We start from the raw sequence: 10,391 nt of genomic DNA, 5'->3' as shown, positions 1-10,391 counted from the left end.
TGCTGTTATTTAGAGATCTGTGTCTGCTAGGATCTGTACCTCTTAAGGGCAAGAACTGACATTTTTGTCCTCTCACCTGGTACAACACCTGGCAGGCACACGGTAGGCACTCATTAGATATTTCCTGAATGAAGGGATGAATGAATGAATGAAGTGTATAAAGAGATGGTGGTACTAATTTTCTATTTATGGTAAGGCTCTTGAAGGAAAGTGGACTTATTCACTTACCTTCCCACTGTTGCTAAGGCCCTCAAGGTGAGCACCACATTTTTAGTCAACAGAATGTGTTGTTAAGTGTACAGGTAACCAGTTCTTAAAGGAAATGTTCATTAGAAAAGCAAATGTCCTTTTGTAAATGTAAGTTACAACCAGAGATTTTTATATCCCTGAGATGTTCAAACTGGGAGCTTGGTTCTCCTCAATGTTCACCTGGGATTTGAGAAGCATTGGGGGTGGGGGAGGTGGGCTGTGATGCCAATCACAGACGCTGACTGAGCACGCAGGCTCCCGGGTTTTATGTGTCTCTTTTATATGGATTATTTCATTTACCCTCATAGCAACTTCAACTGATTGGTGTATCATCCCCATTTTGCAAATCGGGAAACTGATTTGCCCATTCATTTATTCAAATACGTGTCAGCCGCCTACTATGTACGAGATGACTTTTCTAGAAGCTGTGGGTACAGCGGTGAACAAAACCAACCAAATCCCTGCTTACTTAATGGAGACAGACGATAAATACACTTCCAATATTTCAGGTGCTAAGTGCTATGGAGAAAAATTAAGCAGGGCAATGGGCTTGGGGCGAATGGGGAGAAGGTTGTATGAGTGTGTGATTGAATAGAGACCTGAGGAAAGGGAGTGGGGAGCAAGTCTCGGGATAAACTGGGGGGGAGGAATACTCAAGTTAAAGGGAAAAGCAAATGCAAAGACCTTGAGGCAGAGTATGCTTGGTGTATCTGAAGAAAAGCAAGCCAGGGGCGAAAGTTGGGGGGATGATGTTCCTAGGCAAGGAGGCAGGTGTGCAAGTCAGGGAGGACCTTGGTTTTGGTAAGGAATTTGGATTTTACTGAGGGTGCTAGGAACCCTTGGAGAGTGCAAGGTCTGACAAGTTTTAAAGCGATCATTGTGGCAGCCAAGTGGGAAACACAAGGAAGGGTAAGAAGGGAGGGTAAGGGTGACAGCAGAGAGGAAAGCAGTCCATGGCAGAAGTTTCAGATGTTGGATATCTAGCCTGAGGTTACTCAGCTCCGGAGAGGGCGGAGCCAGAATTCACTTCCTCCGAGGCCGTCAGACCCTGGGCTTCAAGCCGTACCTACTGAGCATTTGTATACTACGTGCCAGACATTTTGCGAGCCCTTTGTCACCATTATCTCATCTGTTCACCTGGGATTTGAGACGGCTGAGCGTTTATTTTGAAAGCGCTTAAAAGGCTGAGCGTTTATTTTGAAACATTTGTGGCTTTCTTCCAAACTGTGTATCTCAGAACTCAAAAGCAAAGCCTGGAACTCCAGTAAATAATTTCTAATATTTAGGGAGAGTCAAAAAGGAAGCACCGATTAAAAAATATATTTTTGACTGTATGAAAAAGTACTCTATACATGTTTCAAAAAACAAAACTAAATTGTATTGGGAGAAAAGCAAGTCTTCCATCCCAGTTCCTAACGCCCTTCCCAGAGGCATTTACCGATTTCTTGTGGGTCCTTCTAGAGATACTGTAAATACGCAAGTATCAAAATTAATTCTAAATGGTAAACAGTTACTGCAATAAAAATTTGCAAATATCTAGGCCCTTGTCAGTTTTTGACTTTTACGGATTAAATGCTAGAAGGTAGTCGAACCTGTGCTAACGCCGCACCTCCACCAGCTAGCTCCCCAGGGCCTCGCCTGGGTGTTCGACTCCATCGACTCTCTACTGCCCACCCCTGAGGAGGTTCCGCCCCTCGCCCGCCTCCTTCCACTAGGCAATTCATTTTTTAATTTTTTTTGTTTTTGGCGGTCCTTTGAAAGTCTCGCGATAGCCCGACCGCTTCCCATAATTCCGTTCACTCGCCCCGCCCAACTTCTTTCCGCCATCTTTCCGTGCCGGTGAGTGTCTTTCTCTCAACCATCTAGTATCATCCGTCAACTATCGGTGCCATCCTATGGTCTAGGACTCGGCTTCGGTGCCCTGCGAGGATGTCGGAGACCTCTTGGGCCGGGGATACTATCCTTGCAGGGGTCTGGGCAGGCGGAGGGGGGAGTCCTGCCCGGCCGCCCCATGCTCTGCACTCTGGGGAGCCCGGTCTCTGAGGCGCAGGCCGCAGCCCCGGCGGGACCCGGAGCTTTCGACCGTCAGGGGGCAGTCCCGACTCTTTCGGCGGCGCCAGGATCTCCCATTAGTGGTCGAGGCAGCTCCTTGGCTCCGAGAAGCATCGGGGAGCCGTAACCTTGGTGAGCCGTGCAGCTTCCCATTACTTCGGCCGCGCCGGGAGCTTGGGAGACAGAAGATCCTCAGGAGGGAAAACTGGATCCTGCCTGGGGTGGCGGTTTGCTGGAACGAACTTGGGTCGTCTGGGCCCCAGGGTTTCCTCTCAGACACTTTGTTGAGCTTGAGGAAGCAGGTTGGATCCCTACTGTTGTCATTTGAGGCATGCCTCTATCCTTAGCTTTCAAAACTATTGAAGTTCGTGCCCATTGTGATAGAGTCGATTCTGGTGCATGTGAAATGTTTCTGCTTACCAGTGTGCTACGATTGCTGTTGGTCATAATTTTAGATGGCACAAGGACGGACGTTTCATTTTAATAGTTACGGGTGTTAGGTGAGAGTTGACTAGTATGTTTTGGGTGTTAGGACAAGGCTGACACTGAGTCAGTTGGTTTAAAGGACAATGTTAAATAGTACAGATGCTGCTGGATTCCAGAAGTTTGGAAAATATTGCTGGTGATTGTCGGCTCCCGTTCTGAATAACTGACCTACCATGGCTGGTATTTTCATTTGATTAATGAAATAATCAAATGAATTATTTGATTCGACACAGTCGACATATTCCTCTGGGTATCCTGGGGAACTAGCCTGCTTAGAAATGGGGAAACTTCCTCATGATAGAGGCAGAAAGGGAAGGATGTGTTCGCAGTGGAATGATTGGGTGCCTTTTAATGGCAATGCCAATAAAATCCCTGTTTTGTCTTCCCTGAACAGCCATAATGGTGCGCATGAATGTCCTGGCCGATGCTCTCAAGAGTATCAACAATGCCGAAAAGAGAGGCAAACGCCAGGTTCTTATTAGGCCGTGCTCCAAAGTCATCGTCAGGTTTCTCACTGTGATGATGAAGCATGGTAAGTGTCTTGCTGCTTATTATGTTTTGAGGTAAACATGTTACAGAATGGGTCCTGTAGAAGTTAACTGTTGGAGAGATGTGGGGAGATGTGGGAAGATGGGAGAACAAGGTGGCAGTCATACATGGGAACTAATGCAATTGATTGGGGCTGTGGACAGGGTAGTTCTGGACAAATGATGCTGTTCAAGAAATAACTGAGTAGGGTAGAACTGTTGAAAGGAAGAGAAAGTTTGGCAGCTAAAATGGCCTTTCTTTGTGTAACATTGCAGCTGCAACATGTCACTGAAAGGGCCCTGAAGCTAAGAGCTCCTTGGGATGGAAAGGAGGATTGTTTTGTCTTGGGCACGAGGTAGCCTTTGGGAGTGGGAAGCCGTGAAAAGGCAAGGAGGAAATAATCCCCTTTTTAACATTTCAGGGTGGATTGTTTTGGGTGTTGCCCCCTAAATTTTAAAAATTATTTTTAATACAGTCACTTGTGTTCTGTAGGTTACATTGGCGAATTTGAAATCATCGATGATCACAGGGCTGGGAAAATTGTTGTGAACCTCACAGGCAGGCTAAATAAGGTAAGGATTGATTATCTTCCATGTTTAAGAACCTTCAGAATGGTCTACCAAGGTGTTCCATGTTATAATTGCCCTTGTAGAATCAGATAATGTGCTTGCTTTAGGTTAGAAAGATTAAGGATTGATTAAAATCGTTAATTTTTATATAGGACCTTTTACTTCGTTTGTTCTCCAGGTAGAATTGTGAGTTAACTTAGTGTTTGTGGAGTAGAAGGTATCTGAAGGGAGATGCGGGAGGGTTGGGTGAAAATGAACAACCGATGATACTGGTGTTTGAATCTTGGGTGGCTCAAGGCCACTAGTCCTGACAATGTAAATAACTTTTGGTCCTTCGTCTCGCTTGGTGATTGTTGGGTATTTTGAACAGAGAGTATGGGATTCTCTAACTATTAATATTTCTGTTTTTGCTGACATAGGCTGAATGTATGTCTTTGAGGTCTCTTCTCCCTGTAGGCATAATCTACTGAATCTGATTCTTTTGACTTTGTGGTTTAACTGATTCCATGTATTTTGGGGGCAGGTATCTGTCTATAAGCAAGTTGGGGGTCTCTAAGCTGCTACCCTGCTTTCTGTGTTCAGGTTTGTAGCTTTCCTATTTGCAAGGGGTCCAACAGAGTGGGGCACACGGGCCAAGAAAGTGAGTGGTTAGTGACAGGGGCCAGATTTATTGATAAGGTTATTTCCTGGACCAACAATTCCTATTTTACAAAGTTGGTTCCTTACATAGTGAATTTGCTTCCTGTGTGGATACTTAGTGTCAGATGAAAACTACTGAATTTGAAGCCTTTGAAGAATTTTTGAAGGGAATTTTGGGCCTATGTCTTGTTTTGTTCTGTTGTAGCCATTAGACTCCAATCCCACGGAAGGATTTGGATTCACTTCTCTTTCGCTCTGACCCTCACAATGTTCTTGAAGTACAAGAGGGCGTGTCTTTTTTCCCCTGTTTTTAGGAGTTAGGAAGCTGGGAGCTGAGTCCTGCTCAAGGTCTCAGTAAACTGTGGAAGAGCTGGTTCCAGTATATAGTTTAAAGCTGTCCTGCAGCAGCTTTTGTTGATGTTAAAAAAGCAAAACCAAAAAAACTTAGTTGGAGAAGTGCCCTGTACCACATTTCTCTTGAACTACACATAATAGCTTGAGAAATAAGTTTTAACAGAGTATTTCCCAAATGGAACTCATTTGTGACATCCTTGTTCAGTGGTATACTAGTTTAGAAAATCCTGGCTAACAGGTAGTTGAAATCCAGGCCCTGCCACATTTAACTGTTTGAATTAGTTTTTGGTTTCTCTCAGTTGCAGTTTTCTTACTTTATAAGACATTTTTGCCTCAGTTTCCTTCATGCAGGAGATAGATGTACCTTATTGTGGAATTGTAATGCAGTTGGGAAGTAAGGTAGTGTTTAAAGATTATAGATTAAGAAAATTCTTGCTTTGATTGTATCCTCTTAAGATTCATCTGCTTTGGGAGTGGATGTGCTGGAGTTCTGCTAGCTGAATGGAAGGGATTTTTGCTGCTGGAATAAAGCAAGCCTGGGTGTGGTAGTGTAGAGGCCTCAGAAAGGTCTTTCACTGTAGCTTGCTTGGGTTTTCCCTATTCCTATCCCTGTATTGCTTGCATCCAGTGTGGGATTGCCCTTGACAGTCAAGTGACATTTGTAGCTGGTAAGGTGATGTTATAAAAAGAAGAACCTGAGTGGGCCTCCTGCCATGGGGCAGTTGGGCATGACAGGTCCATTTTCAGTTTCTGTGGGTTCAGATCTGTCTAGGGAAGTGTACCAGCTCCAAAGACTTCACTAAGTTCTAATCTCATAGCCTCTTCTAGTTTACAGTTAAGCATCTTGGAATCTTGAATGATTCTTATGTGGATGTGCACACACAACTTTCTGTCCGCTCCCTTAGCCCTCTGAAGGTACTAATCCTGAGTGTTCTCACGTGATCATTTCTTGTGTGTAAACAGCAGGAGGCTTCCTGCTTTGATTTTTTTTTTTTGTTTTTAAGTGCGCTAGTGATTTGTAGAGTTGGTGGTCTAGCAGAGGGCGGGGTCACATTTAGCTCTAATTAACTAAAGAGCCTTTTAGTCCCCTCATTTTCCACCAAATTGGATGTAGTCATAGACCTTGTGTGAACCCACGGATAGATTCATGTAGCCTGTTAGTGGATATTTGAAACTTTATTGTGTTTTATGGTTTAGGTGTGATGGATTGTAGTGCCTTGGCTCTTAGCTCTCACTTTGGAGGATAGTTGTTGCTGTGTCATCTCTCCCACCCAACACTGTCATAGCATGCGGGTGGGATAACTCTACCTCGTTCTGCCTTCTATACATTTTGCTAGATTAGTAGGGCTTGACTATAATTTATTTGTCTAAGACTTGAGTTCTTTAAAATCTGGTCATTTGTGCCGAGGCAGCTCTGTGGGCCATAGGAATGCACACTGGTGTTATCTTGGTGTTTTACCTCTTCTGTTGACTTTTTCAATAGTTTGCCTTTTCTTCCTAAGTAGGCATAGTCTTAATTGTGTTTTTCAAATGGCATTTATATCAAAGATTGTACAAAATAGTTACCCATTAAATGTTGAGTTGGTTGGTTTATATGACTATTCAGTTATAAATGCATTTTAGTGTTACTCTTTTTCTGTTATTGGTGAAGTGTGAACAGCGTTTTCTGTTCTGTTTTTACAGTGTGGAGTGATCAGCCCCAGGTTTGATGTGCAACTGAAAGATCTAGAAAAATGGCAGAATAACCTGCTCCCGTCCCGTCAGTTTGGGTGAGTCAATTTTCCGTATTTAAAAGTTAATGCTGTGGATCCCTGTGATGCAGTTTGACTTGAGCTTTTTTTTTTTTTTTAACTTAATAGCAGTAGCAGTTGTCTCCGTTTCCATCCTTGACTCAAGGATTAGCTTCTGTGTTGCCATACTTCATGTGTTAGGCTCTAGTTTCTGAGAGGCGTGGAAGAGCTGAGACTGGCTGAGAGACAGCAGAATTGTGTGCCCTTTAATGTCTGCTCTTTTGGCTCAGTGCATATAGTTCATATATGTTCACTGTGAATCCCTTCCTATGGCCAGAATGACTTCTCAACCATTGGCCTCTGGGGAAACTCGATTTGAAAATCTTCCTCCTCGGTAAGAGACTGAGTTCAAATCCTGGTTTTTCTGCTTTAAACCTGTGAGGCCTTGGGCAAGTCATAGCCTTGATTTCTTCATCTTAAAAATGGTAGTAGTTCTCTTGTAAGTTATAGTATCACCTGATTTAGTTCTGGTAAAGCACTTTAAGATCTGACACAGTAAGTGCTTATCTATTTGTGGTTAAGAACTTAAACCCACAGTCATGTTTGGTGATGCTGAATTTACTCCCACTTCGTGGCTGCCGTATAACAGGTATAGTGTTATGAGCGAGTCATTTCTGATTGTAGTTACGATACTAATTTTCATGCCTCCCAGTTGGCATACCTTCTGTGTCTTACGTTGATCCCCATAGTAACCCATGAGGTAGCCAGGCCAGGTGGGACGCCCTTTGTCCAAATAACTGTGTACAGTAGTTGGCCTGTGATGGTACACACAGTAAGTGGCAGAAACAATTCAGTCAGTACTTGAATGCTTTAGATTGCATGTCTCCTTGAGAGCAGAAAGTGACATTTTGAAGTTAAAGGAGTTCCAGTCTTTGCTCTTAGGTAACATTGCTTCTCGTTGTTAGCTGAGGCCAGGGCTGTATGTGTATAGCTGATATCTCTGGGTTTGGGTCTTTGGTTCTAGGAACCGTGCCTGTGTACTGCCAGCCTGTGGAGGCAGCATTAGTCTGTGTGTCCATTATGGGAAGGCATCTTAAGCACTGATAAATGTTGGAGTTTTTCTGTACCAGAAAGTAGCTCTGTGTTGAACATTCTTAGGAAAAACTTACCAGCTTTTTTTTTTTTTTTTTTTTTTTTAAACTTTCCATAGTTTCATTGTACTGACAACCTCAGCTGGCATCATGGACCATGAAGAAGCAAGACGAAAACACACAGGAGGGAAAATCCTTGGATTCTTTTTCTAGGGATGTAATACATACGTGCAAATAAAATGCCTCAGAGGACTCTGGTGCTTCCCTCAGTCGTTTTGAACTTTGTACAGCAGAGTAGCAAGAGCGTCTGCGGGAGTGTACAGCCTTTGTGTTAATTGGTGAATGCTGTTTCCTTGACGTAGAAGAAAGTTTTGACTTGGGATAACTTTCGCCGTCACCCTTGTGGCTCACCAGAGGAGGGTGTGTCTGGTCCTGGATGGTTGACTCTGGGTTGGGGTCCAGGTGGTGAAGCTGTCCCTTTCTGGAGTCTTACATTAACCCTGGAAGGAGTGGTGCCTTTCCTCTTTTTAGCTTGACAGAATACACATTTCAAGCCCTAAAAATATGATATGGTTGTAGTTGATTATGTAAGTGCTCATAAGGAAACAGATAACTAGAGCCCCACAGCTCACTAAGACTCATCTCAAAGTAAATTTGGATGGCATATCAGGGACATTTTAGCAATATGTGGTTATAAAATGTCATTTTTTCCAAAAAGTGGACCATCTTTTAAAAACTAGTTTTACTGTAAACCTGTCACCAAGTATATTCTGGAATTGGCGAGAATTAGTTTACTGGACCACTTGACCTGGGAAATGCTTGTAAAGAGCTCAGACACCAAAGAGAGGGCAGGGGTGGCTTTTGTGAAACAGACCACGGCTCCACTCTCCCTTCTAAGAGTAGTGCTGTCCAGTACAGCTGTAACGAGAGCTACACTAATGTGTAGTTAAGCCTTCTAGTAGCCGCGTGAAGACAAAGAGAAACAGCTGGGATTGATTTTTTTTTTTAATAACATTTTGTGTTCAAAAGTTAAAATTTCAGCATATACTTGATGTGAAAAACGAATGGGATTGTACTCTTCATGATGTCTTTGAAATGATGAACACTACATTTATTTACACCTAAAGCACATCTTAATTGGGACTAGCCTCTTTTAATAGCTACATGTGGCTGGTGTTCCGTATTGGACAGCACAGTCTAGACTCTTGATTCTTGGTGGGTCTGGCCAAGGAGAAAGGACGCTTGGAAGAGATCCTGGGTATGTTATGTAATTGAGCACCTAGCCAGCTGTATTTTCCTGCATAGGAGTAGGGTGAATGGGGCAGCTCAGCCTTACAAAAAAGGACAGCAGCTACTTTCCTCAGTTGTCTGCTGGTCAAGTGGGCCAAAGTTAAAAAGGCTGTCAGGTTGTAGGCCTTATTACAAGATGTCCAATAGACCCAATAGGATGTTAGGTGCCTAAACCTGTCTGATGTATGGGTTTGATTTTATTTTTCTTTTCAGAAAAGGATAAGTTTCACAGTTCTCCATTGGGATTGTTTTGATAACTTTCCTATAGGGCTGTTTTTTGACTTTCTTCTGGGTCAGACAGTTCTTGGTAAAAACCCTTGCTGACCTGGCGTAAGGTGAATTCTGGCAAGTGACGACTTCTTTGTTCTTCCTGTTGGGTAAACAGGGACAACTTAACCTCATGGGGTTGCTAACATGGACTGGTGCATGGCTTGTATTCAGTAACTTAGTAACTTCCTGGAAGGAGGGCCTACTGTAAGATACGGGAAACAGGAGTACCTAGACACCCTAGAGATGTGGCTGGTAACCACATGTGGTAGGCCTCACTTGCCAAAATGTGAGAAGAAAAGTTGAGAGGCATGTGTGGGTTTGGGGCCTCTGATGTTTGGAAGGCCATGAGTAAGTAACATGGGTTTGGGGGCTCAGTACACCAGGATTGAGGTCTGCTTTTCCACGTAATAACTTTGATTCCCTCATCTGTATATTGGGGATAATGGAAAAAAATCTACCTCAGTTGAGGGAAAGATGAGGTTATATAAAATAGCACTTGACAGTCATTTTACAGCTGTATTTGTCAGACACTGAAGTGAAGTGAGTCTAGAAGACCAAAGAGCTAATGGTTGATTGGTTCTCTTAATGCCAAATTTGTAAGCTCTAGGTGGATGGAGGCCATGTTTTGTTTACTGTTGTCTGGTCTCTAGCCTGATACATGGCACATAGGGGAAGACTCAGTAAGTACACGTTGACTGAATATCATACTGGGCATTGACTTCAAATGCTAAAGTGAGGACAAGAAAATGGCCCTATTTGCCATTAGTAGGAATCCTGTGTCCTTTAAAATGAACAAGGCTGGGAAAAATCTGGATAAGGAAAATTGGATGACCTGTTGATGAATTTAACAGCACATGAGTGAGGAAGCAGGTGGCCTTAGTCCTTGTTTCTGAGACCCAGTAAGAGTTGTAACATGACGGGGGACTGGTTGGCTGGGTCTAGACGCCTGGGTTTGAGGCTCTGGAGATAGTTTAGGTTCCTGCTGGCATAATGACTTGGCTCAGAGTTGTACTTTGCTGTGGTGTGAACTCAGCTTTTCCTCCTAACGTGCTACTGTTGCCAGCCGGCAGAGATCTGGGGTTCGGAGTGGGACAGCCCACCAGATGCACTTCGAGTCAGTGTTAAAGGGGGCC

At 43.6% G+C, this 10,391-nt stretch overlaps 1 protein-coding gene across 2 annotated transcripts; it reads left to right on the top strand.

Annotated features, from left to right (window-relative positions):
• The first annotated feature begins 2,012 nt into the window (after positions 1-2,012).
• On the top strand, positions 2,013-7,948 carry RPS15A (ribosomal protein S15a). 2 transcript variants are annotated; one of them, XM_079943842.1, is made up of 5 exons: positions 2,013-2,088; positions 3,182-3,319; positions 3,808-3,887; positions 6,561-6,646; positions 7,818-7,948. In XM_079943842.1, exons 2-5 carry the CDS (start codon positions 3,187-3,189, stop codon positions 7,909-7,911), a joined length of 393 nt encoding a protein of 130 aa, XP_079799968.1. In that variant the 5' UTR covers positions 2,013-2,088; positions 3,182-3,186; the 3' UTR covers positions 7,912-7,948. The 2 variants fall into 2 exon arrangements, with proteins under 2 accessions (XP_079799968.1, XP_079799969.1); XM_079943843.1 differs by lacking the exon at positions 2,013-2,088 and adding an exon at positions 2,145-2,433.
• Positions 7,949-10,391: the final 2,443 nt, after the last annotated feature.

This window comes from Stenella coeruleoalba, assembly GCF_951394435.1.
Source record: "Stenella coeruleoalba genome assembly, chromosome: 15".
NCBI classification, from domain to species: Eukaryota; Metazoa; Chordata; class Mammalia; order Artiodactyla; family Delphinidae; genus Stenella; species Stenella coeruleoalba.
The sequence above is the reverse complement of the archived record's forward strand: the minus strand, read 5'-3'. Positions and strand labels throughout refer to the sequence as shown.

Excerpts from the sequence above, each read along its gene's own strand:
- RPS15A (XM_079943842.1), top strand. The coding sequence starts at position 3,187 with ATGGTGCGCATGAATGTCCTGGCCGATGCTCTCAAGAGTATCAACAAT. Across the intron at positions 3,320-3,807 it reads CACTGTGATGATGAAGCATG|GTTACATTGGCGAATTTGAA; the intron begins GTAAGTGTCTTG and ends TGTGTTCTGTAG. Across the intron at positions 6,647-7,817 it reads CTCCCGTCCCGTCAGTTTGG|TTTCATTGTACTGACAACCT; the intron begins GTGAGTCAATTT and ends AACTTTCCATAG.